This window comes from Erigeron canadensis, chromosome 9 (genome assembly GCF_010389155.1).
Source record: "Erigeron canadensis isolate Cc75 chromosome 9, C_canadensis_v1, whole genome shotgun sequence".
Lineage (NCBI taxonomy): Eukaryota > Viridiplantae > Streptophyta > Magnoliopsida > Asterales > Asteraceae > Erigeron > Erigeron canadensis.
Window position 1 is genome coordinate 29,109,754 of NC_057769.1, and position 25,373 is coordinate 29,135,126.

Here is a 25,373-nt window from a genome sequence, read left to right on the forward strand (position 1 = left end):
TGTAATACTATTAATTATTATTAAACATGCATATATAATAATACTCCGTATCAATTCATATTTATATCTATAGTTTTATGTGAGATGTTCATTGGAAAACTAAATTTTTTGTGAAAATTAAAAAATTGTCAAAATACATTGTGATTTGAGTTTAACCCAATGTGTTTTAATTGTGTTTTTATAGAACACAATGTGTTTTTATTGTGTAATCTAAATTACGTTGTGTTAAGTTTTAAATCACAATGTGTTTTTGATAGCGCTGTAAATCAGAAATTGTTCAAACACACTGTGATATAAACTTAACATAATGTGTTTTTGAAAAACATATTAAAAACACGTTGTGTTAAATAAGATCACGGTGTATTTTAGTCAGTTTTCTGGTTTCACGAAAATTTTAGTTTTCAAATGATCAAAACCCATAGTTCTATATCTAAACTACTTAATAAATTAAACTACCCCATCCCCTTTAAGTAATTAAGATTTTAAAATAACCATATTACCCTTTTTATTTATTCATTAATTTAAACATTTTCAACTATTTACCTATAATACCTTTAATGAAATAAATTACAATATACATTATCCAACCCTTAAAGACCATATTTACCTCTTTTATATTAATTAATTTACATTCATCATCAGGTTAACACCACTGTCACCATCGCACATGCTATCATTGTTGTTGTTGTCACACCTTTACCGTATCATCATCACCGTCGCATCGTACCTGACATCCGTCTAAGTGTAGATAAATAATAGGACACTCTATGTTCACATTACAATAAAATAGCCCTACACACATTTCACCATTTTAATGACTAATAATTTAATCAAAGTTGATGGGGATGATTTATTAATGAGATAGAGATAGACATGTATTGAGAAGGGTCTTTTTTTGTCCCCCTTTTCCTTTAATTTTTTTTTTTCTTTTACACACAACTGATAAAAAAAAAATAATAAAAAAAAAATAATAAAGAAGATTGAGCTGAGATATTGATAGTGATCCCTTCTTTCTTCTTGTGAATCTACTACACAAAAACACACAATAAAAAGATCTTCTTTCATAAGGTTTGTTCATACAAAACCCCCTTTTTTATATGCTTAATTCACGCCATTTTTTCCCCTTTAATTGTCGTAATATATTGTTAATACTTTCTGGGTTTGTTTTAATTTGATAATTCGTGATTTGGGTTTTGCTTAATTTTTTGTTTTTGTTGATTAATTGTGTTTTTTTTTATAGGCGTTTCTATTGGGTAGAGTTAAATTGGTTAAGTAGTTTGTAATCTTGTATTGTGATTTATATATGTACATACATATATATGTAAATAGTAAAGTTTTATGCATACCAAGAGTTTGTCTTTATGCCTCAATGAAAAGATTCTTTCTTTTGTTTATGGATAGTGTTGTTGAAAGTTGTTAGATGTATGATTTTTGGTTTTGAAGTTGGGATTGTGAATTACTTTAAAGGATAGTGTTGAAAGTTCTTCCTTTTGTTTATGGATAGTGTTGTTTAAAGGACTGTGAATTACTTTAAAGGATAGTGTGTGTGTGTGTGTGAAGATTTTAATTGCAACTACTTTCGGTTGTTTGGAACTTGTATAGATTGTTTGAGGAAGAGGAGCATAGTAAGTTTTGATTGATAGAATGCCACCGCTGAACGATGTTGACCAAATGGATTACATGGCGGAAGAAGGAGACATGTCTGATTTTGCAGACGACGTGGATGGAGAGGAAAATGGCGCTGGAGAACAGAACGTTGATGAGTATGATATGGTTAGTTAAAGTTGTATTCTTTGTATTCTTATGCTATGTGGTTTGTGTTTATTTCGTAGTCTAGCAATAGATAAGGTGTTATATGCTTTATATGTTATTCTTCGGAATTTTAATACTAAGTAGCTTACGAAGGTGACGGATACGTCCTCTGCTCAAGCAAGGAGCGGCAAAGATATTCAGGGCATTCCCTGGGAACGATTGAATATAACAAGAGAAAGTTACAGACGTACAAGGCTTGAACAGTACAGAAACTATGAGAATATCCCCCAATCGGGCGATGCTGTTGATAAGGTATAAGCCTGTTACTTGTATAAGCAAAACTTCATTCCATATGAGTTTTTTTTTTTTAATTTCATTATTGATGGTTGATAATTTGATATAGCATAAGACGTTGTTACTGTGTGCAGAAATGCAAACAAAAGTCAAAAGGCGGTAACTACTATGAATTCTTTCATAATACAAGATCAGTGAAACCTACAATTCTTCATTTTCAGGTTTCTACTCTTACATTAGATTGATATTAATCGATTGCCCTAGTAATGTTTTGCTGCTTTCGAGCATTATTCTGTACTTCATCTCTTGACCTATGCGTACTTGGTACAGTTAAGAAACCTGGTATGGGCTACCTCGAAGCATGACGTGTATCTCATGTCTAATTACTCAATCATGCACTGGTCATCATTATCTCAGAACTTGACAGAAATTCTTAACTTTTCTGGGCATGTAGCACCTACCGAGGTACTTATCTCAGAACTTGACAGAAATTCTTAGTCATTACATTTCAGACATTCATTTTAAATGTACATTTTTTTAGTTTTTAATGTTATTTGGGATTCTGCTGTACTGATACTCGTTTTGGGGCCGCAGAAACATGCTGGAAGTTTGTTAGAAGGTTTTACACAGACTCAGATCAGTACACTTGCAGTCAATAATGAGTTTCTTGTGGCTGGAGGCTTTCAAGGAGAGCTTGCTTGTAAGGTAATATGATAATTCAGGGCTTATGTAGTCCTTCGAAAGTTTATATTTCTCTTATATATATAGGTGGAATATCTGGTAAGCATTCTATTGTAAAATTTATAAATCTCAAAAGGTTTGCGGTTGTGATTTTTGATGACTGACTAGCTGCTACTTATGGGAGACGTAATTGAACATGACATAATAGAAATTTTTTTTTTTGGTAATTAATGTTTCATGCATCTGACTGTACATTTATGTACACATCATTAGGGCTTGACGTGAACCACAATACTTGGAAGATTGTGTGAATCTATATTTGGAAAATTGCTAATGACGTCTTACATTAGTTACAAGCTTCGAGTAGGTATTGATGATATATGTTGAATTGCCCTAAGAGTATTTGATATGAATAGCTACACGTGAAAAGATTGTGTGTCTTGCTTTGCGTAAGGAATGAGCCAAATGAGAAGTGTATATGATGAGATGGCTTATTTTTAGTAACTGTTCGTACCAGTTGATGTGAGAGAAGCTTTGATAGATGCAGAGGATACATGTTAAGATAAATACAAGATTAGTATCCAGCTTGTTCAATAATACCACTAGTTAACCAAGAAAAATCAACTAATTGGAATTTTTAATTTCCTAAACCTCATACGATATGACGCCTGATACAAAGTGAAATACCATACCATATGCGTGGTTGCCATTATCTTTATGACTGTTACAATGGAGGATCTCCACTAGGAATTGTAGCTATTTAAAGTTACACACAATTTGTAATGTTATAAGTTTTGTTGATTTAGTCTGGTCTCTTATATGAAATCTGCATGTGTTAATAAATGATGCAGAGATTGGATAAACAAGGAGTAAGCTTTTGTACAAGAACAACTTACGAAGATAATGCCATAACAAATGCTATCGAGATATATGATGCCATGAGGTAATTATGATTTACGATTTACATATATACATTATCAAAGTTTACCCGTCGGTGTATAAATGTTTTAGTTAATCTGTGTCTTTGTAGTGGTGGACTGCATTTCATGGCATCAAACAACGATTGTGGTGTGAGAGAATATGATATGGAAGGATTCCAACTTGTGAATCACTTTCGCTTTCCTTGGCCTGTGAATGTGAGTTCCTTAGAATCTTGAAGTTGCTATAGCTTTATTTTAAAGGTGGCATTTTTTACCTGTAACTTATAAATGGGTCAATTTGGGGTGTGATTTATATCAAGTTGGTCAAATGGATTAGATCAAAACATTAACCTAAAAGGGCATTGTGGCACATTGGTTGGAAGTTCCCGGAAGTCTAGTTATTAGATTAGGAAACAGAAAGAAAAAGATTATTGTAATGACATTATATTTTTATTAATCACCAGTGTATTATAGAAGTTTACATTATTAATATCTCAATTTTATAAAAAAAGACCAGGAAATGGACAAGAAATCTTACAGAGTCAACCCAACCCCTTCGACGTTATTAAAATTGACAAATTTCAACTCGAACCTGTTTTAATCTGGTACCAGACTTGCTCTAACTAACCAGTGAGAAACTCGATTTGTTGCAGCATACATCCTTGAGCCCGGATCGCAAACTCATAACTGTTGTGGGAGATGATACAGGTGGATTGCTTGTAGACTCTTTGAATGGAAAGGCAAGAACTTCTGGATGTAAACTTTAAATTTCTGTGTTTGATATTTTCTTGTTTTGATAATTGTCATGTTACAACTTTCATTTTTAATAGACCGTTGCTAAAGTGGAAGGTCACCACGACTACTCATTTGCTTCAGCGTGGCACCCCGATGGCAGAATCTTTGCTACAGGCAATCAAGACAAGACTTGCAGGGTGTGGGATCTTAGATATCTTTCTAACTCCGTTTCGGTTCTTAAAGGCAACATGGGTGCAGTTCGATCCGTTCGTTTCTCATCAGATGGGCAGTTTTTGGTGGTGGCAGAGCCTGCAGATTTTGTTCATGTGTATAATACCAACTTAAACTATGAAAAAAGGCAGGAAATTGATTTCTTTGGGGAAATTTCTGGTGTTTCTCTTAGCCCTGATGATGAAACGCTGTACATTGGAGTGTGGGACAGGACTTATGCCAGCTTGCTACAGTTCAACAAACGACACAAGTATGGGTATGTTGATTCGTTTGTGTAGTTCTTTATAATAGTCCTAAAATAAAGTTGAGTTTGTTCTTTTTTTTTTTCTTTTTTTTTTTTTTGGGTGAGACCTAGTACTATCTAAAGCCCATTCCCCAGGGAAACAATGTATAGTGAAAATCTTCGAAGCTGAGAAAGGTATGTTAAGTAAGTCAGGAGTCTTGTGTAACTCAGGACAAACGGGTTATTACTTGTTAAAATGTCAAATAGTGGCCGATTTATCCTTCCATTGATAACACGTATTTTTGATGGTCCCTTGTTTCCCCATAAACGGACTCCTTTCTATCCGGGGCGTCGCAGCTAATGGAACCATAAACCAAATCTGATATTTGGTTGGGTTACTGGTTATACGGTTCTTAAAAAAATGGTTATCTTACTTTTCGGTCCAGCACCATTAACCAAAATATAACATGAATCAAGGACAACTTTTTGCTAATAATCCAAAGTCTATATTGCAAGTAAATCAATCAATCTATATCCTACTTATGAATATTTATGAACGCACGACATATATCCAGGTATGCTTAAAAAAATGGTTTTCTTACTTTTCGGTCCAATACCATTAACCAAAATACTACCCGAATTAAGGACAACTTTTTGCTAATAATCCAAAGTCTATATCGTAAGTAAATCAATCAATCAGTATCTACTTAACAATATTTATGAACACACGATATATATTCAGGTATTCGTAATAGCATCATATATATCCAGGTATTCGTAATAGCAAAAGATGAATCAAAACTACATGTCAAATAGCCAGATTCTTCACCACACTTCCTCACAGGTCACAATCTATTGTCGTAATAGCAAAAGATGAATCAAAACTAAATGTCAAATAGCCAGATTCTTCTCCACACTTCCTCACAAGTCACAATCTATTGTATATGAACAAATTCGTTCCTTATATTTGATTAAGCCCCTAATAATGTATTTGCAAAGCCAGTAGGGTTTGTATATCAACAACATTCAGATGATGCTTGCTTACGTCTTAAAATCTATTTGTGACCGATTTGCACCATACACCTATTCACTTGATTTTTAATATATTGCCATGCATGGTCTCAATACATCAAATCATTATATTGTTGTATGTTGATAAAAGTGTGGCTTTTCTCTATCTTAAATGTCTCATTAACATTACATCTCTCACTTCAAAGTTTGTTATGATATACGAGCATAATACTAGCGCGTTGCGGAGAAAATTTGTTTTAGGAGTGACAATTTGTTTGTAAAGGTAGATATGGTAATTTAGTGTCGTAGTGTGTGTAGGAGCATTTTGAAAACCATAAATGTGCTAAAAGGGGCTTTTTGGGAAAAAAAATATGTTTAATTTTTTTAAGAGATCTCATAAATAAAAACCAAAATACTTTATAAATAAAAACTTAAAATTTATAAAGGAGTAAAGAAGATAAAGATATTGTCAGCCTCTTCATTACGAGTACTATTTAGGCATTTTCTTATATGGTCAAAGGTAGTTAATTTTATACTCGTATATAATTTGAGAAGATTACACTCAACTGTTTAATACAAGTGGTAAAGCTTATTAGTTATGACATTAATTGATTGATTGACTTTATTTCTCACCAAAAATGTTAAGTGGTAAGAAATCTATGGTCATTTAGGTAAAAAAAAATTAAGTGTCCAAATTAAAATATATACTACTATAAAATTTGAGCATCTAAGTAATTTTCTCTATAATATATATGCATACTCCCAAACCAACCGGGAAGGTAAAGAGAATCCAACACAAAACGGCCTTTAATCTCTTGTTTCGTTGTGGCATGCTCCTCCCACAAGCACCCCCGGCCCAAGAGACCTGAAAAGGTCTTTCAGGACTTCTTTTACCGCTAGGTTATTAACTCTTTGGTGTCTTAACTTTATATAATTATCAACCATCCAACTTAATTTCTTAGATTTTACTTTTATTTAAATTTTATAATAATATATATGCATATACTTCGTAATAATTGTTAGTGGCCCTTGAATTTTGATGTTCATGCCAAACAAGTGACCTACTCATGGTTATTTCATAGACTTTTAGGACCATTTTCACATGACAAGAAAAAAGTATGTGATAAACTGTAAAATATCGACGACACGGGTTTCTCATATTTTCTTTCAAATGTTATTAAATATAATAAGGTTTCTACTTGTTGCTTATTCCCCACTTTTTCCCCACTTCTTTCACTATTCATCAGTTTTCTCTCTCCAAGAACACCCCAAGAACATTCCCTTCCTTATACTACCCACTTCTTCCACTATTCATCTATTATTTAATTATTCCATTTTTCTTTTACACAAAATTAATAAAACACATTTTATTATTAAAACAAACACATTACATTTATTATAAAATTAAACATTACACTAAAAAAATAAAGTAAATAAATTATGAAAAACGACATTATTAGCAAATTAAAAACTAGACATCAACGTTGACGGCCGTGTTCCGGGAGGTTCCAAACATGTTCGATCAGAGCATTGCGGAGTTGATGGTGAGCCATTCTATCGCGAAGCTCCCCGTACATACGAAGCTGCGTTGAACACCTTTCAGTAAACTTGAGTCTTGAAGAACTTGACGCTTCTTGGTGTTGTTTTTCTTCTTCGTCAAAGATAACGTTAAGACACGCTATGGCTTGGGGATTGAAAATAACATTCATTTGCGTAATAGCATTATTGAGTACTTCGTAATCGTTTGATATGTAATCGTCACTAGAGGATGATGATGATGAATCAGACGTTTTTTGTAGTAGTGTGTGATGGAAATGCTTTAAAAGTTATAAAAATGGATATGTTTAGATTGTTGTGTTTTGAAATGGTAGTGTAAATGAGGTTTAAATAGCAGTAAGAAATTAAAAAAATAATAAAATCAACCAACTAGCCGTTGGTTTTAAATTTTGGGTTAAAAATTGTTTTTTTTTTTTATTTTGGCAATGGCTCTTCTCCAAAACGGGACCCACATTCACCTTTGCCGCTTGTCTAGGATTGGGAGAAACCAACAAGACGCAGGCCAAGCCGCTGCGGTGCTAATAGCGGCGGCGCGGCGGACACCGGGAAAACGTCCTATAAGGACGGGTCTAATATCAATAACTTTGTACATAGATAGTGTTGAAAAGCTTCGGTCTTCAAGATTGTACTGTTTAGCAAATAACAAAAAATAGAATTACAATTTACAAGCAAGCAAGCAAATCTCCCATTCTTTTTTGAAAGTTTTTGAATCTGAGATGTCTTTTCTTCGTTTGTATAAGAAATAAATATAATGATGTATGGATTATCGCCCTTTGTCTTTGCAGTCAGCTAATACGTAACTTGTATGATGTTTACAGTAATTTCCTTTTTCCCTTCATTTGTATAAGAAATAAAATCAACTTCCTTTTTACTTCATACATTTTTAACAAACGAAAAATGCTACATACGTTTTATAGTATAGGCTTTAAAATATGTACAAGACATTTAACAGGTTGCACATGAATTTTACTCAGTATTTTATTTTATTTAATATTTACTTTTTAACATCTCACATGTATTTAAACTCATGAAAAGTACTTCAGAGTTGCAATGTAATATTGCCCATTGCTCATTGCCAATATTCATCAATCAAAAGAGGGATGGTATATATACATAGATGTGGGCTTATCTTTATTTTTATTTTTATTTTTATTTTAAGAAAAATAATAATGATAGCCTTAGGGGTTGTCATTAACAATTTATTACATGCTTAAAAACTTGTACATTATATATTAAAAACTGGCCCCTGATTTTTCTAACAGCAAGATACAAATTTTAATGCACCCAATTAGTTTTTACTGACAACCCTAAATGCTGTCACTAACAAATCCAAAATTATTTTAAATGGGTACCACAAAACATGGTTTGTCCAAGAAACCCGTGAAGACTCTTTAACAAAGCAATATTTCTGTCATTTTATATATATATATATATATATAATTCATATTCATACACCTTTATATTTATAATTCATTTTCTACTCAAAATACATGTGATATTGTAATTTAATACTTATTATTTTAATTGAAACATAAAATGACTGTAATTTACGCTTTAGTTATTACGAGAGCAAGTACCCGTACGTTGCGGCGGTGAGATAGTGAGTATGATATGTCATAGAGTGTCATAGCCAAATGTCTTAGCCGTACGAGCTCTAACCTCGGATTTAAACGTTCGTTGAAAGTATATCGAATGACATCTCTAATGAAAGAACATGAAATTTTAAGAACACCCATATAATTTTTTATAATTTATCGATATACGATTTTTGAGATAAAAGATTTTGAAAGAATTAGAAGAATAAAATGATTTATGCAGGAGAGAGAAAGTTGTAAACATTGATGGATGGTACATTATGAATTATCATGTGTACATTGTTGAAATTGAAAGTTGAAACCTTATTTGCTTTATAATATAATATAGATAATAATAAAATTACACAATAATTGAAAAAATGAATATTTTTAACAGAGTGAGCTGAAACTATCGGGGATGAATTTTTCCTTTTTTATCCTTCTTTTTTCAAAATGTCTGAATCCGGCCCTTGCTTGATCCCTGGAAAATATTTACTCGTATAACCTTACACCAGCCAAGGTTTGCATGAAAGTGATAAACATATTCAAATTCAAGTCCGACTCTCATTTCTGGTTAGCAGCTGATTATTCTTGGACTTGTATGTAACTAACCAAAGTACAACTACCAACGCACACTGTACAATAACTATTACTGCAGAAATGGCATAAGCTGAATGTCATGAAAGGAACTAATGCAGAAGGTACAAAGTACTTGAGACAAACAGTTAATTGCTGATGAAAAATGCAAATCTGAAGAAAAACACAGTGACACAAAGATGAAGGTAAAGACAAACAACTGAGATAACCAAAAAACAACCAGACCATAAGCATCTAAATTGGGTCCTTTTCAACATCTTTTTCTACATCATTTTTACTGACATTTCAAAACATTCCATTTCCATATTTCCAAATCTTTATTTAAATATTGTTATTTATATTTGAAATTTTGAATTCATAGTCATATCTTGTTTTAACAATAAATAAAGGTCTAAAATATATCTCCAAGTCTAAAAATATGCATACTTCTAAGACAAAGTTAATGCATTTTCTCTTTACTTGTCTCTAACTTTAATTTATTTTTGTATAAAAATTTTGATAACAACATCGTGTATTATTTGTTTGCCTTTTATTACAAACATTTTGCTAACTGTAGCCTTTAAAACTATAATTAACACGATGCAAAATGTTATAACTGTAGCCTTAACAATATCCGTGTTTATAACAGATATTTCAAACATATTTATCCTTACTTTTCAAATACTTATAAAGCATTTTGTCATTTTTTAAAATTTCAAAAGATGATTTGAATTACCAAAATAACTCTTCTTCTTTATTCATTAATTTAAACATTTCTACTTAATATACATATAATACCCTTAAATCCCAACCACTCATTTTTTTTCTTTTTCCTCAAATCTCAACCATTCATTTTTTTCCTCTTTCCTCCATAAATCATTTTATTTCTCATTTATTTAAAATCTTTTATCTTAAAAACCGTATATCGATAAATTATAAAGCTTGTATGGATGTTCCTAAAATTTCATGCTCTTTCATTAGAGATGTCATTCGATATACTTTCGACGAATTTTTAAATCCGAATACGGAGCCCGTACGGCCAAGACATTTGGCTATCACACTTTATGACTTATCACCTCCTATGATCACCCCGCCATCTTACCGTCGCATTGCACGGGTACTATTGCTTTTCAAATGATCTATTCTGGTTTTAAAGAAACTAACATAATAGGTTCCTTCTATATGTGTACTCATAATTATGAAGGCACACAAGATTATTGATTAGGCCACCTTCATCCAACTTTCATTTGGATTCACCAAATCAGAACTTTGGTGAAAATCAGGTAAGAAATTGAATGAGATATACGTAGAACAATCAATGCAAATGTTACAATATGATCAAAATGCAACATTTAATGAACTGGGGCACAAAAATATAAATGCAAATGGTCCAACATTATCAAATCAAGATGATGATCATATCAAGATACAGAACAATATATATCTCTTTATGCTTCAAACAACATTTAGCTTCCTATGATGCTACTTGAACGAAGGGAAAAAACACACAAGTAGAAACGTGAATCAAGAAACTAAGTACCCATGATTTCAATATTCATAAAGTATATTCGATCAACGTATATAATGTTCCATAAGACCATTACAGATCCAGGATTTTAGTTCGGTATTTACTAGCATAACTATCATGTTAAAAGATGCACTAGCTAGAATGACTAAATTAAACGTATAACCTATGGATAACCGATCTGTTACCAGTTCCCTTTGACCTGTCCCATAAAAGTAAACCGCGTGTAGGTTTACTGCTACAAGTAGTTAGGGTAAAAAAAAAATAGAAATTACTGCAATGGGTTTTTATTGTATATTTCAAATGATTACAGTTTACATAAATCTCACTTGCTTAACTGAGATATTCACTGTCATTCTTGAAACTTCCAATATTAATCAGTAAGATTAAACAACTAATGCTAAAGGCATTACACTATCAAGATGCTTAAGACACCATTTTCTAGTCCCAATGAAGATACTCAAACAAAACTATAAAAGATGAAGCAAGAAACAAAGAACTCAGATGACCAAAGTAGTACATGTGGGCAAATGGGCCCCCTGTCAATTTTGCACCATTTGTTAATTGTCACTTTCCTAACTTCAAAAAAAAAAACATTCTTTATCAGACTTACATTTTCATAAATCATATTCATCTCTCAGTCAGAAACACCTTTTATCTCCTCAAGGTAGCTTTCAAGGAGGAAAAAGGGAATTAAACTATGGGCTTTTTTAAACTTTTCATGTTTGCGTTAATCTTAGTATCTTCATTAAGAGCTTGCATAAGTATCGATGATGATAATGATGATGTTTTAGGACTAATAGCATTCAAAGCAGACATTATTGACACATTATCTCATTTATCATCATGGAATCAAGATGATAGCTCTCCATGTTCTTGGAAGTTCATAGCATGTAATCCTGCAACCGGAAGAGTCACGGAGCTGTTGTTAAGTGGGTTAAATTTGTCGGGAAAGATCGGTATAGGACTTGAAAAGCTACAATATTTGCAGGTATTAAATCTTGCTCATAACAATCTTACAGGCACCCTTAATCCTCAACTATCACTCCTTAGTAATCTTGAAAATCTTAATGTTTCTCATAATAGTCTTTCTGGTGGCATCCCACCATCTTTAATCAGCTTGAGTCGAATCAAGTTTCTTGATTTATCTAAAAATGCGTTATCTGGCCCGGTTCCTAATGACTTTTTCTTGACGTGTTCATCACTTCGAGTACTGTCGTTATCTGGAAACAATCTTAATGGTCCGATTCCTAGTTCACTATCACAATGCACCATCTTAAACCATCTTAATCTATCCAAAAACCGGTTTTCAGGTAACCTACATGTTGATTCAGGTCTTTGGTTGTTGACCCGAATCCGAACATTGGACCTTTCACACAACGCATTAACTGGTAGTATACCGAAAGGTGTGTCGTCTTTGCCTTACTTGAAAGAGCTTTTTCTACATATGAATCATTTTTCAGGAGGTTTGCCTTCTGATTTAGGTCTATGCTCACATTTGAAGAAGTTGGATTTAAGCAATAATCAATTCACAGAATCACTTCCTGTTTCTTTCCAGGGTCTTTCTTCTTTAACTTACTTAAATCTAGCTAATAATATATTAACAGGAGACTTTCCAGATTGGATTGGAAAGTTAAATAGTCTGGAATACTTGGATGTTTCGGGTAATGGTCTGACCGGAATACTCCCAACATCGATTGGTGGTTTGGGATCGCTTACTTACGTGAGTCTTTCGGGTAATAGTTTAATAGGGGACATTCCTAAGTCATTGATCTACTCGAGTAACCTATCGGTGGTTAGGCTAAGAGGGAATAGGTTCAATGGTAGCATACCTGAGGGTTTATTTGAGCTGGGGTTGAACCAGATTGATCTTTCAAGGAACCAACTGACCGGTTCAATTCCTCCTGGGTCTAGCCGGCTATTCGAGACTCTTGAATCTCTGGATCTATCTGCAAATGGGCTTACTGGTGACATTCCAGCTGAAATGGGTCTTTTCTCTAAGTTGAGATACTTGAACTTGTCATGGAATAAGTTTGAAACAAGAATGCCCCTGCAGCTTGGGTATTTTCAGAATCTAACTGTGTTGGATCTACGATATGCAGCTTTTCATGGTTCGATTCCTGGGGATATATGCAACTCTGGTAGCCTTGAAATCCTGCAACTTGATGGCAATTCTCTGATAGGGTCAATACCGGAGGATATTGGAAACTGTTCATCTCTCTACTTGTTGTAAGTCCCCCTGTAGCATCTTTAAAATTAGAATAGGAATAAGGGCGGGTTAGGAACGTTGGGTAACGGATCAAAATGAGTATTTTCAGTCTGTCAATCAAAATGGCTGGATTAAGCCAAAACACTTTTTATCCGATCGTGCTTTGAAAGCAGATTTAAAATGGGTATTAACATGATTATAATTACGCAATTATAACGCTATTACTATATTTACTAAATGAAAGATTGAGAAGGCCTCAAGCAAAAAGAATACACTATTGTGACTTTGGACTGTTTCCTTTTAAGATAGGTTTTTTGCTTTTACCCGGGTATCAACTAGAGATAAACGCCTAACCCATTCTGACTCATTCATTAGTAAACTGGTAGAAATTTGCACCTCTATTCAACCATTTACATGTTGCAGGCAAATGCCTACTTTGACCTATGAATATGATATATGCAGGAGCATGTCTCACAACGACTTGCGGGGATTTATCCCAAGATCAATATCACTCCTGAAAAGGCTCAAGATTCTCAAGTTAGACTCTAATGAGCTAAGCGGTGAGATACCACAGGAACTGGGTGAATTAGAAAATCTGCTATCAGTCAACATATCCTACAACAGACTACAAGGTAGGCTTCCTGATAGGGGCATATTTCCAAGCTTACAACCAGGTTCTTTAGAGGGTAATCTGGGTATTTGCTCGCCCTTTATCAAAGGACCATGCAAGATGGATGTCCCAAAGCCGTTAGTTCTCGACCCATACTCGTTTCAGAATCCAATGGGAAATCATGAAGGAGCCACCAAACCGTCAAAACATTCCAAGCACCACAAATTTCTGAGTATTTCGGCCATTATTGCCATATTGGCAGCCGTTATGATTACCATTGGTGTCCTTGTGATAAGCTTACTCAATATCTCAGCTAGAAAAAGACTGCAATTTGTCAGTAATACCCTTGAAAGCTGCTCAAGCTCATCTCGCTCAGCACGCCACCTATCAGTCGGGAAATTAGTTTGGTTCGATTCCAAGATATCCCCTGGTTGGGTTGTTAATCCCGAATCTTTACTAAATAAGGCAGCTGAGATTGGGAGGGGAGTTTTTGGGACTGTCTATAAAGCTTCATTAGGTGACGAGGGCAGATATCTCGCAATTAAAAATCTTATTGTATCGAACATGGTCCAATATCCCGAAGAGTTCGATAGAGAGGTCCGGGTTTTAGGAAAAGCAAGACACCCTAATCTTGTGTCACTAAAAGGGTACTACTGGACTCCTGAGTTACAGCTTTTAGTGACAGATTATGTACCAAATGACAGCTTACAAGCCATACTCCATGAAAGGTCAACAAGTCAACCTCTTTCATGGTCAAAACGGTTTAACATATTGCTTGGAACCGCAAAGGGGTTGGCCCACTTGCACCATTCGTTTCGTCCACCTATTGTGCACTACAATATCAAACCTACCAACATTCTTCTAGACGATGATTTCAATCCAAAAATATCAGATTTTGGATTAACAAGAATTCTAGCAAAACTAGACAAGCAAGTAATGAGTAACCGGTTTCAGAGTGCATTAGGTTATGTAGCTCCAGAGTTGGCTTGCCAGAGCCTACGGGTAAATGAGAAATGTGATGTTTATGGCTTTGGGGTTTTGATTCTTGAGATTGTGACGGGCAGAAGGTCAATCGAGTATGGAGACGATAACGTGTGGATACTTACTGAAGAAGTAAAGATAATGCTAGAAGAAGGAAATGTTCTAGATTGTGTTGATGAGAGCATGGGGAACTATCCTGAAGAAGAGGTTTTACCTATTCTTAAACTGGCATTAGTGTGCACTTCTCAAGTACCGTCAAGTAGGCCTTCAATGGCAGAAGTGATTCAGATATTACACGTTATCAAGACCCCTATTCCTCACAGGATGGAAGCTTATTAAGAGTGTCACAACTTCTTGACTTCAATGATGGTTAACTGTAGTAGCTTTTTTCTTTTCTTTTCTTTTCTGAACGGCGTGTATAATTGTAGTAGGTAGTTTTCTCGGCAATCGATGTTCTCTCACTTACATGGGTGATTTTATTACATTTCTTTTGTTTCTAAAAACCTTTGAGCATACAGTGATGCCTTAGAAGGTATTCATACCTAAAAGTGTCTGAAGATGTGAAATAATCAAAATATACATGATACAGGATGGTACAACACCTAATATCACAATATACTTATTATATGTATTGGTTACTGTCTAAATGACAATGAAGTTGCAGAGCGATGGTACATCATCGATTGGTATAATACATTGTACAAGTAAAGGACAAACTATAAAGGTCCATGTATTAGAAGAACTATAATCAATGAGTATTACAATGTAAAAAAAATCTGAATAGGTACCAGAGGGGGAATACATGGCAAAAGAACTGGAAGCCTAGTATCATTTATTTCTCACTGTAATAGATAATAAACTGAACATATAGGTGAAATACTCTAGACATGTATATTTAATCTAGGCTCTGTAAAAAAATGAAAGGTTCACTATCTAACAGTAATCTTACTGATTGTTTCACGTGGATGTTCATTTAAGGGAAAACTTCCAAATTTCTGTATCTGAAATCTCTTTAACTAAACGAGCTTCAAAAACGCCTTCATCATCTACCAGGTTCCTCAACTGACGTGCCGCACTGTTGAATCCAATAAAATGCTTTTTTGTGGCGACAAACAATACTCCGTAAGGAGGCTTCAAGCACTGGCGATAAAGAAAAGCAACCAAGTTATAGAAGAGGATAATGCAGTCCAGTAAATTTCTAGGTTTTAAGAATGTAAACCATTGGTTACTATAGAAGACAAAGTGGCACTTAATAGCTAAATGATAGTAGGAGTAGGATAGCATGTCTTTCTAAAAAAATAAAAAATAAAATAGCTAAATGATTACATAGAGGCAGCAACTTCGATCCTTTTACGTATAAATCGGTCAATACAGATTATTATTATTACTCACGGGCTAGGTTAACAAGATGCGGGTCAAATGAGTTGAACGCCTCAACTAGATATAATTGTAAAATAGCTTAGCAGGAAACGAGTCAAATGGGTTGAAAGTTGCTCTATAGTATATTTTAGCATCTCTTTCTAAAAACAAAAAATAGCTAAATGATAACATAGAGGCAGCAACTTCGATCCTTTTACTTATAAATCAGTCAATACGGATTATTATTATCACTCACGGGCTAGGTTAACAAGATGTGGGTGAAAAGAGTTGAACGCCTCAACTAGATATGATTGTAAATTAGCTTAGAAGGAAACGGGTCAAATGGACAGAGGATGTTTCTGTACCTGACCTGTTTCAACCTGTGCAAACTACCTGTTTTGACCCATTGCCCAACCACCTAGTTTGCCACCTTTGATCATACAGCAAGATCACTACCATGAACATAAATAATTAAGCTTTTTGTATTTAATAACTAGCAAAGTTGTTGTTATACGTATATGCTTAAAGTAAAGTTGATAAAACTTCTTAAATTTTTATCATTCCACTTGTTTCTCATAGCCTGATTCTTAAAATAGATTTCGAAAAAACCCAAGAACTGTTTGAGGACACAAACTAACAATTATTCAAAATGCCAGCGTTCATTGCAAAATAATATAAGCATATTCTTTTTGCGCAAATTAAAAGTGATATAAGGTAACATAACTGACCTTTTTAATTAGTCCATTCAGCTTTTTCAAAGAAGTTGCCGAGTGCGGAATATCAGTCATCAATATTACATCATATCCTCCCCCAATGTTTGAATCATTAGAGCTCTCCCAGACCCTACTTCCTGAAAGCCTCCTTAATTTCCTGGAGGGAGTATCTTGTCCCGTGACGCTACCATCATGGCTACTACGGGAATCCAAAAAATCCTCCTCTGAGAAGCTGAGGTTCATTCTTGGTGACGCTTCCAGCACATCGTTCTTTACAAGCGACAAAACTCCAGAAAGCTCCTCCCACTCCCCCGCATAAAAGTGAACCACAGGAGAAATAGCTTGCCTGGATGGAGTAACCGGACTTTCTGGCTGTCGGCTCTGTCTTTCCCGAGCCTGTTCGAGATTGGCCAACACATTTGGGACGGTTTTGCATCTTACAGCTTCCGCATTTAAATCTTGAAAGTGGACTGTTGAAGCTCCCTGCATGTTTAACAAACACGTTTGATATTAGAACTTTCAGAACATACCATGTGTGGTATCAAAACATAAGCAGAAGTTTTTTTGCACCTTCAAACAAGCAAAGATTCCAGGGATTCCATAACCGCAACTAAGCTGAAAAACAGGATATAGTTGCATTAAGGAGTAGCTTCTAAACCAGCTCATTATCAATGTAATGTTACAGAACCATTAAAGTTTATACTCATATTATTCAGAATGTCCAATATTCATGTTACGGGTTACACAAGTCTATATATGGAAGGTAAGCCTCAAAAAGTTAACTTTTGTTTAGCATAATTAGAGTATACCTGCAGCACCCTTTTGCCTCGAAAGCTTAACTGTCCATCCCGAATCTCGTGTTTAAGAATGTTAACAAGATCCAATGAGCTATCCCAGCATTTCGGAGATGCTGCAACAAAGTCATATTGGATTATAAGGAACTTAATAAATATATGATATGACCGGTTTACTTTAATTCCCAAAGTAAATAACTTCAATGTCACATATTGCTGCAGAATTAAGTAGTACACATGTAAAGTGAAACAATGGTGCAAAGTTGCAAATTACCGTCAGGTTTTGATGAGATTAATTCGGAACCAATAATATCTGAGACACTAACTCTTCCCTGTATATGAAATCAACCATTAGTTCACTACTAGTATATTAGAGTACATGCATATAATGATATAATTAACATGCCAAGGTGGATATTATCTAAACCAGTTATTTTACAGTTTTCACCACATCAAACTACCAAAACATAGATGACAATTTACTAATTTAGTTAACCTTAAGGGGAATTCTCTTATGAAAACTATGAAGAACCTAATTAACGAGCAACTAGTTTATAAACTCAAAGGATAAATTATTCACCTTGAAGAGGTTTACTCCTTGCCAATCTATGCTATCCCCTGCATATCTGTAAGGATATCCCATCTGCATTGAGAAAGAATTAAGTGTTATTAGGTACTTAAATTTATCAAAACAATGTTAAAAATATGAAGGCTATAGTCGCCTCGTGTAAAGTGAATAAAGTACCTTAGAGGGTAGAATCTCAATAGCTGGTGAAGGCAGATGCATGTCCTTATCCGATACAATGGACATACTGTGAGCGACCCGGTCATGGTGCACCACGCCAGGCAGGCATTGTGTAAACAATGATGGAGCACGCATTGTAGTAAAAAACTATAAGATCTTCACTCTTTCAGAAATGAAACAAAGAAACCTGTAAAGACCAGCACTCGTTCAAAATTTAAAAAGCGTCGAATAAAATGAACCCCAATGCTTGTAGAAGTTTTACATTTCATCCAAAGACATAACAGTATAATATAACAATATGATAAACAAAGTATTATTTTGTAATTAGTCCCATTTTCAATGACATAGAAGCTAAGAGGGTGTTTGTAATTGAGTTTTGAGGTGATTATTACATAACGCATATAATGAAAAAACGTGTTTGGCAAAACAAGTGATTGTCTGAGTGGGAAAACGTAGTTTTTAAGCGCATAATCTATTTTATAAACACAATGCCAAACACCCCCTAAATGTAACAAAATCACATACTGAATTATGGAATGATATACACAACAACAAAACGTGACAAATTGAATACATTTTGGTGAAATATATATCACAACATGTATAACTTTTTTAATGCACAAAACTTAAGCTCATTACTAATTTGCACATTAACCCTTTTAAACAAATATAAGAATCCTAAACATAAACAGTAAACACACAACCATATAAATATTTGTATAAATAAATACTGAAAAAGAAACAAAGAGAATTTACCAAAACTTAATGGAATAACGATCCGTGAATGCAAAATAATGACGATGAAGATTAGCGATATGTATATAGTGTCAATGTGTGTGTATATATAGATATAAAACAAGTGTGTATATATATATATATATATTCAAAGGTCAAAAGAAAAGAATAAAAGAAAGAAATGAAGAAAGTATGAAGAAGAAGAAGGTTCCGTATTAATACAGTCTTGCGTTGAGCAAATTCCAGCTGTTGTGTGTGTATGATTTGGTAAACATTTTTATTTATATATATCCTAAATATAGAGAGACATATATAGTTTATATATTCTTATAGATTTTTATACTCATTAAAATAATACGAGTAATAGTTTTCCAGTTTTTGAGTAAGCATTACAATATTATTATTATTATTATTATTATTATTATTATTATTATTATTATTATTATTATTATTATTATTATTATTATTATTATTTTTGTTAAGCCTACCGGCCGTAAAGTTCAGTCTTTTTGATATAAAAGATATAACTAATCCACGTTAAATACTTTGGCTACATTTTTTTATATATATTTTATATATATTTTTAATTTTTAATTAAATATTGATTAAAAATTGTATTTAAAGGTCAAATTAAAAAAAAAAAAAAAAAAAAAAAAGGCGATTTGACTTTTTAATATAAAGTGATATTGAAAAATGAGAGGGGAGTCAACGCGAGGGGGGGATATAAAATGGACAATATATTACTCCATTGTTCCGTATGAAAAGGTCAATACGTGTGGAGAATGAAAGAAAACTACGGTTTCTTGCCACGTGCATGGCACGTATAATTGTTAGATTTGACTAGCGATGACATTATTCATCTTTATATATATTTTTTCATAAATTAGAGTGTTGTCCGCGCATTGCAACAACGACGGTCTATAACACATTAGATGTTGTGACGGTTTATAGCATTCAGATTACTTTCATGAGATGCGTCAATGCAACATCTAACCGTATCCATCATTCTAAAAATAAATCGTGGATTAAGTACAAGAAATAATGAAATAATGGAGTGCAAAAACTAACTATGAAAAATAACTAAATATATGAAACATACAATTGTAGGGGAGGAGGTTAGGGCAATTAAAATAAATAAATAATCAAAGATTAAAATTTAATACGAATATAAAAAAGGACATAATTGGTCAGTAATTTCGTGAGTTATAAAAAAGTAATTATTGTTTAATCGTTTCGTGATATAATATACGACAATTAAGATTTTTTTCTTATCTATAGCAATACTTTCAGCAATAATTTTAGAGTTGAATGAAGTTTTTTTTTTTTTAATCACAATAGGGTTTCTAGGTAATTGTGGATTTTTTTTAAGGGTAATTTTGAAATTTCAAGGATAAGATATGTGAAGGTAGTATAAATTAGAATGGTAAATTAGACAATTTAAAGATAGAGAGTTGAATGGGAGAATGAATAGTTTATTTATATATATGGAGTAGATAAACTAAATTTCATTTCGACTTTGTCAATGGTCTAAATGATGTGAAGTGAAAAAATGTTAGCTTGAAAAGAAAACAAAAACAAGTAGATGGATACTTTGAATAACGAGATCTGCTTTTAGTTTCTTAACGGAGTAGAATCTGCCCATTATTATTCAAAGTTGAAGGTTTATTTATTTAAATCTAAGATGTTCGATTGTTTAATTATCCAAATACTACATCCAACATTAGATAGACATTATAAAAAGAAAATATAAAAACCACGAGGTTAATTAGTAGGTTACCAGAAACCAATCTTAAACACACCGTAGATTTCCAATAAAATTATTGATAAACGCTAAGAATGATTTTTTGACAAAATTTAAGACATGCATTACTATCCTCATTCACAACTCAACCCAACAATACTAATCATTAAAAACTAATTCCTCTCTCTTATATTATCCAACCCAACCAAACTTCATTTTTACACTCCCATTAACAACCAAACCAAATTATTTTTTTAACATATAATGATTCTTAATATTTAACATTTTGTTTGTTTAAAGTTAATTAATAAAATTTAGAAATAATTTTATTTAAGAAACCAAATTATTAATCATCATAAATCAAACTAAGATAATTAAGTCAAAAAATATTTCACTTTTATAACGATTTTATACTTAACGTTAATTAAAAGGAGTGTTTTCTCCATTATAACTACCTACTTATTTACTATCAAGAAATAACAGACATAAATCTTATAAAGTAAAAAAAAAGTTTATCTTCGAAATGCATGTTTTGTTATATAGGAGGTTTTGTATAGACACAACACATGAGTACATCACAACTAACCTATCAATATAAAATAGGATTATGCTCACATCACTATATTCACCATATACATACAAAATAGATTATTAAATAAAGGGACCGACTATGTTTGACAGACTCAACAAGTCGGATGGGTTTTCGTTTGGGCCCACAAAGATTCTAATTTTGGCCGATCGAATCGAGCAAATTTCTACCAATGGGGATGGTCTTATACTTCCCTTTTCTGTTTTAAGACTTATATATTACATTTTTTGTGCACAAGTGTCGTACGTGTAAAACAATCGTTTATAAAGTTGGACTTACAAGGGGTAAAAACCGCAATGATATATAGGTTTTAGATTAAAAAAAAAGTATTAAAGTAAAAATAGATAAAACAATAGGTTTCTCTTCACTGAAAATCATCATGTATCATAAAAATCATCGGACATCAATTGCTTCATAAATTTTCGTGCATCAATTTAACCATGATTTAAGGGTCAAGATCTTGTCTTATTTGTTTTACTTTAATATTTGTTTTACAATAATGGGTTGGTGACCCATTGGTAAGATCTTTGACCTTGATGAAATCCACCATGGTTTAAATCTCACTTTCTACATGTAAGAGTGGATTATTAGGCAAGGTTTTCAAGAGCCTTGGGTTTCATCCCAAACACCCAATTGAAAGTCATTGTGATGTCTTAAATGCTAACTAATAATTACTAACTCGTTTTAATAAAAAAAAAAATACCCAACTTCATGATATATATATAAAAACAAAATTGAAAATGATTTTTGAAAAATTCTATTTAGACTAAAAGTACGTTGCGTATGAAATAAAAGTGTGATTATCGATTGTAACCCCACCTTTATTGTACATGGGAAATTTTGAGTCCAAAAAATATGTATTTCACAAAGTTGTTCTTTCTTCTTTTCCAAAACTAGACTCAAACAACAACATCGTCATTGTATATTGATGGGAAAGTTTCTTCCAAATAACACATCTATTTCTCATATGCAACATAACAACTATATACATGCACTGTCGCAACGAAATGTCCAGACCATAATGATAGTATCTTCTACTTGAACGAGGGACGATGAGGCTAATTAAAAAACTCTGCCAATACAAAAAATGTCCGGGTTCTCAAATAAGTCGAGAAATGCACACATTATAACAACCATTTGGTTAATTATTGTAGCATGAACCGCTATATAATCACATCAAGGGAGAAATCATCTTTGTTAAATTCAGATTCAACCCCTTCATGGCCATCAAATTCTTCAAGGCCTAGTAATATTTCAATAGCAGGCGCGACATTTAGCTTCTCATCGAGTACTAAAAGATCTTCCAACGACACTTTTTCCTGACCACATTTCTTCGTGAAATTGTCGTCTTCTAAGGCTTTAGCACCTTTCTTGAACCTTGAAGGCATACTTTTCATTCTCCTAATTACCTTCTTGCCATTTTCTGTTTTAATTTCCAAATTAGCCGAAGAATTTGAGCCTAAACCAAACACGAGCGTTCGTTTAGCCTTTTGTAAATTCATCTTTGGATTCAAAAGTATCGGGCTTGGGCTATTTGGAGGTGTATTTGTTGATTTTTCAACAATGCAAATGTTTTTACGAGGCGACATAGCAAATAAATCCCACTCGGTGACTAGACCCCATTCGGGTATCAAACTAGGAGGCCAAAAAAGTGGTTTATCCATACTACATTCCTCCAAATCAATAACTTCTAAATCGCCCTCAATGCTAGAAGATGAAAAAGACAATGAACAATCGTTACTCGTTGAAAAACAAGACTTGATATTAGAATGAAAAATAGAGAATTTAGGGGAATGAGCATCACATGACTCTGAAAAACATATAGTTGAGGTGCTTACGACCGTTGACTCATTCTCGAGTAAGGGTACTAGCCAAGAAACTATCCCTTCATCCGAGATATCCAAACACGATGCATTGTCAAGAACAATAATAGACGCTTCTTTGATAGGATTCACTCTTGAACCATCAAAGAATGGTACATATATATTTCGTGCCATTCCTAGCTAGTTGGAATTATGACAAGATTAAACTTTAAACATTGCTACATTGGCCTCTTTAAGGAAGATCAAATAACCAATATGATCTATGAGCTAGAAAAATGTGAGTTGATGCCGAAAATTAAGAGGATATTGAATTCGTCGGTATAGACTAATCAGTCATACAAAAAGAGACGTGGGATACAATAAATTTGAGAATCAGCAACATCTATATCTATATCTATACTATATTATAAAGCAGATCTCACATGTTTACATTTTAAGTTTCAACACTTACTTTCCCAAAATGCCCATATTTCAATTATATATTTACCTAACACCCTTTTTCTCTCCTCAAATCCCAACCAATCATTTGTTTTCTCTCTCCTCCATAAATCATTTATTCCTCCAATTCATTCAAAATCTTTTATCTCAAAAACCGTACATCGATAAATTATAAAAATTATATGGGTGTTCTTAAAATTTCATGATCTTGCATTAGAGATGTCATTCGATATACTTTCGAAGAATTTTTAAATCCGAGGGCGGAGCCCGTACGGCTAAGGCATTTGGATATCTCAAAAACCTTCATCATCTCACCGCCGCAACGCGCGGGTACTTGCTCTCGTTATACTAAAACCAAAACAATATTAAATAAATGGTAACTTGATGACATGAAAATATTCTTGTCCTTTGGAAAAGTTCAAAGAGAAGAATTTAAATCTACAATTTTGAATATCCACAGCTATTATGATCACAGTAGTTGTCAACTAGAGTATAAATTTACAAATATTGTCATGTTCTTCCATTTCTCAAGAACGTGGCAATAGGCATCCGTGTGCCGGCTATTTTCGTCTTAAATTCGTCCAATTTTGGTTAACGGCGTTCATTTTTACCCATTAACACATGTCACGTGACAGGGGATTTTATAAAGTGAAGTGAAGGGATCAAGTGAGAACCAAAATAATGTTAAAAACCACTAAAAAACCATTTTATAGGGCTTAGCATTTAGAGTTAAGGGCTACGTCCGTACCGTATCAAACCACCACCATCTTTTACAACGTCGTCCATCAAATACATACCAATCCCATATGCATCCGGTGACAACCCTTTTAGAACGAATAAAGGCAACGTCTGACCGTATCCATACATTTTCAACACGTAATCCATATGATTTTTTTAATTTTTTTTAATGGGTTATTATAAAAAGAAAAAAAAAATTCAAAAATTAGAAACCACATCAAAAAAAAGAAAAAGAAAAAAAAAGAGAGAGAAATGAAGGGAAACTAGTGGTTCTCGTATTTCTTAGTCGTATTTTGGTTCTCACATTAACATTTTTCTTTTGTATTTTTTTTATTTTTATTTAAATAAAATAAGGTTGAGAGCTGTTAAAACCACTATTTTCCTTCCATCTCACCCTTTTTGGTATGGTTTTTAATTTTTATATTTTGATTGTTTTTTAACTTCTTATTTTTTTTTTATAAAAACCCATTCCTAAAAATAAAAAAATAAAAAAATTCCTTTTTTTAAAAAAATTCATATGGGTTATGTGTTGAAATGTATAGATACGGTACGAGCGTTGTCTTTATCCATTCTAAAGGGATTGTCACCGGATGCATTTGCGAATGGTATGGAAGTATAGATAGATATTATAGATTCTAGATGTATATATATATATATATAGTTTGATTTGACGATATTGTATATTATAATAGGAAAATGATTAATGTGTCTAAGTTATAGGTCTAAAAGTAAGTATAATGAGAAGTGATTGACACATGACAAATTCAATGGTAAAAATCATGAAAAAGAATATATGGAATCCATGTGTTAAAACTTAAA

General features: G+C 33.0%; 4 protein-coding genes across 5 annotated transcripts; 2 read left to right on the forward strand and 2 right to left on the reverse strand.

Annotated features, from left to right (window-relative positions):
• The first annotated feature begins 939 nt into the window (after positions 1-939).
• LOC122582260 (uncharacterized WD repeat-containing protein C2A9.03-like) lies at positions 940-5,122 on the forward strand. 2 transcript variants are annotated; one of them, XM_043754629.1, is made up of 10 exons: positions 940-1,068; positions 1,603-1,773; positions 1,897-2,064; positions 2,181-2,267; positions 2,377-2,511; positions 2,641-2,751; positions 3,579-3,670; positions 3,758-3,863; positions 4,301-4,387; positions 4,478-5,122. In XM_043754629.1, the coding sequence occupies exons 2-10, from the start codon at positions 1,645-1,647 to the stop codon at positions 4,889-4,891; spliced, it is 1,329 nt and encodes a 442-aa protein (XP_043610564.1). In that variant the 5' UTR covers positions 940-1,068; positions 1,603-1,644; the 3' UTR covers positions 4,892-5,122. The 2 variants fall into 2 exon arrangements, with proteins under 2 accessions (XP_043610564.1, XP_043610565.1); XM_043754630.1 differs by having other exon boundaries at positions 1,906-2,064.
• A 6,483-nt stretch (positions 5,123-11,605) lies between these two features.
• LOC122580972 (probably inactive leucine-rich repeat receptor-like protein kinase At3g28040) lies at positions 11,606-15,340 on the forward strand. The gene is made up of 2 exons (XM_043753117.1): positions 11,606-13,308; positions 13,751-15,340. The coding sequence occupies exons 1-2, from the start codon at positions 11,780-11,782 to the stop codon at positions 15,216-15,218; spliced, it is 2,997 nt and encodes a 998-aa protein (XP_043609052.1). The 5' UTR covers positions 11,606-11,779; the 3' UTR covers positions 15,219-15,340.
• A 254-nt stretch (positions 15,341-15,594) lies between these two features.
• Positions 15,595-19,327, reverse strand: LOC122582922 (histidine protein methyltransferase 1 homolog). The gene is made up of 8 exons (XM_043755351.1): positions 19,247-19,327; positions 18,491-18,677; positions 18,326-18,388; positions 18,020-18,077; positions 17,761-17,861; positions 17,522-17,566; positions 16,967-17,434; positions 15,595-16,019 (listed from the first exon to the last, which is right to left on the reverse strand). The coding sequence occupies exons 2-8, from the start codon at positions 18,623-18,625 to the stop codon at positions 15,849-15,851; spliced, it is 1,041 nt and encodes a 346-aa protein (XP_043611286.1). The 5' UTR covers positions 18,626-18,677; positions 19,247-19,327; the 3' UTR covers positions 15,595-15,848.
• A 3,391-nt stretch (positions 19,328-22,718) lies between these two features.
• Positions 22,719-23,552, reverse strand: LOC122583501. Its single transcript, XM_043755899.1, has one exon. It carries the CDS (start codon positions 23,550-23,552, stop codon positions 22,719-22,721), a length of 834 nt encoding a protein of 277 aa, XP_043611834.1.
• Between the last annotated feature and the right edge of the window lie 1,821 nt (positions 23,553-25,373).

Excerpts from the sequence above, each read along its gene's own strand:
- LOC122582260 (XM_043754629.1), top strand. The coding sequence starts at position 1,645 with ATGCCACCGCTGAACGATGTTGACCAAATGGATTACATGGCGGAAGAA. Across the intron at positions 2,065-2,180 it reads CGGGCGATGCTGTTGATAAG|AAATGCAAACAAAAGTCAAA; the intron begins GTATAAGCCTGT and ends TACTGTGTGCAG. Across the intron at positions 4,388-4,477 it reads TAGACTCTTTGAATGGAAAG|ACCGTTGCTAAAGTGGAAGG; the intron begins GCAAGAACTTCT and ends CATTTTTAATAG.
- LOC122580972 (XM_043753117.1), top strand. The coding sequence starts at position 11,780 with ATGGGCTTTTTTAAACTTTTCATGTTTGCGTTAATCTTAGTATCTTCA. Across the intron at positions 13,309-13,750 it reads TGTTCATCTCTCTACTTGTT|GAGCATGTCTCACAACGACT; the intron begins GTAAGTCCCCCT and ends TGATATATGCAG.
- LOC122582922 (XM_043755351.1), bottom strand. The coding sequence starts at position 18,625 with ATGCGTGCTCCATCATTGTTTACACAATGCCTGCCTGGCGTGGTGCAC. Across the intron at positions 17,862-18,019 it reads AATCTCATCAAAACCTGACG|CATCTCCGAAATGCTGGGAT; the intron begins GTAATTTGCAAC and ends ACTTTGTTGCAG. Across the intron at positions 17,435-17,521 it reads GAATCTTTGCTTGTTTGAAG|GGAGCTTCAACAGTCCACTT; the intron begins GTGCAAAAAAAC and ends TTAAACATGCAG.
- LOC122583501 (XM_043755899.1), bottom strand. The coding sequence starts at position 23,552 with ATGGCACGAAATATATATGTACCATTCTTTGATGGTTCAAGAGTGAAT.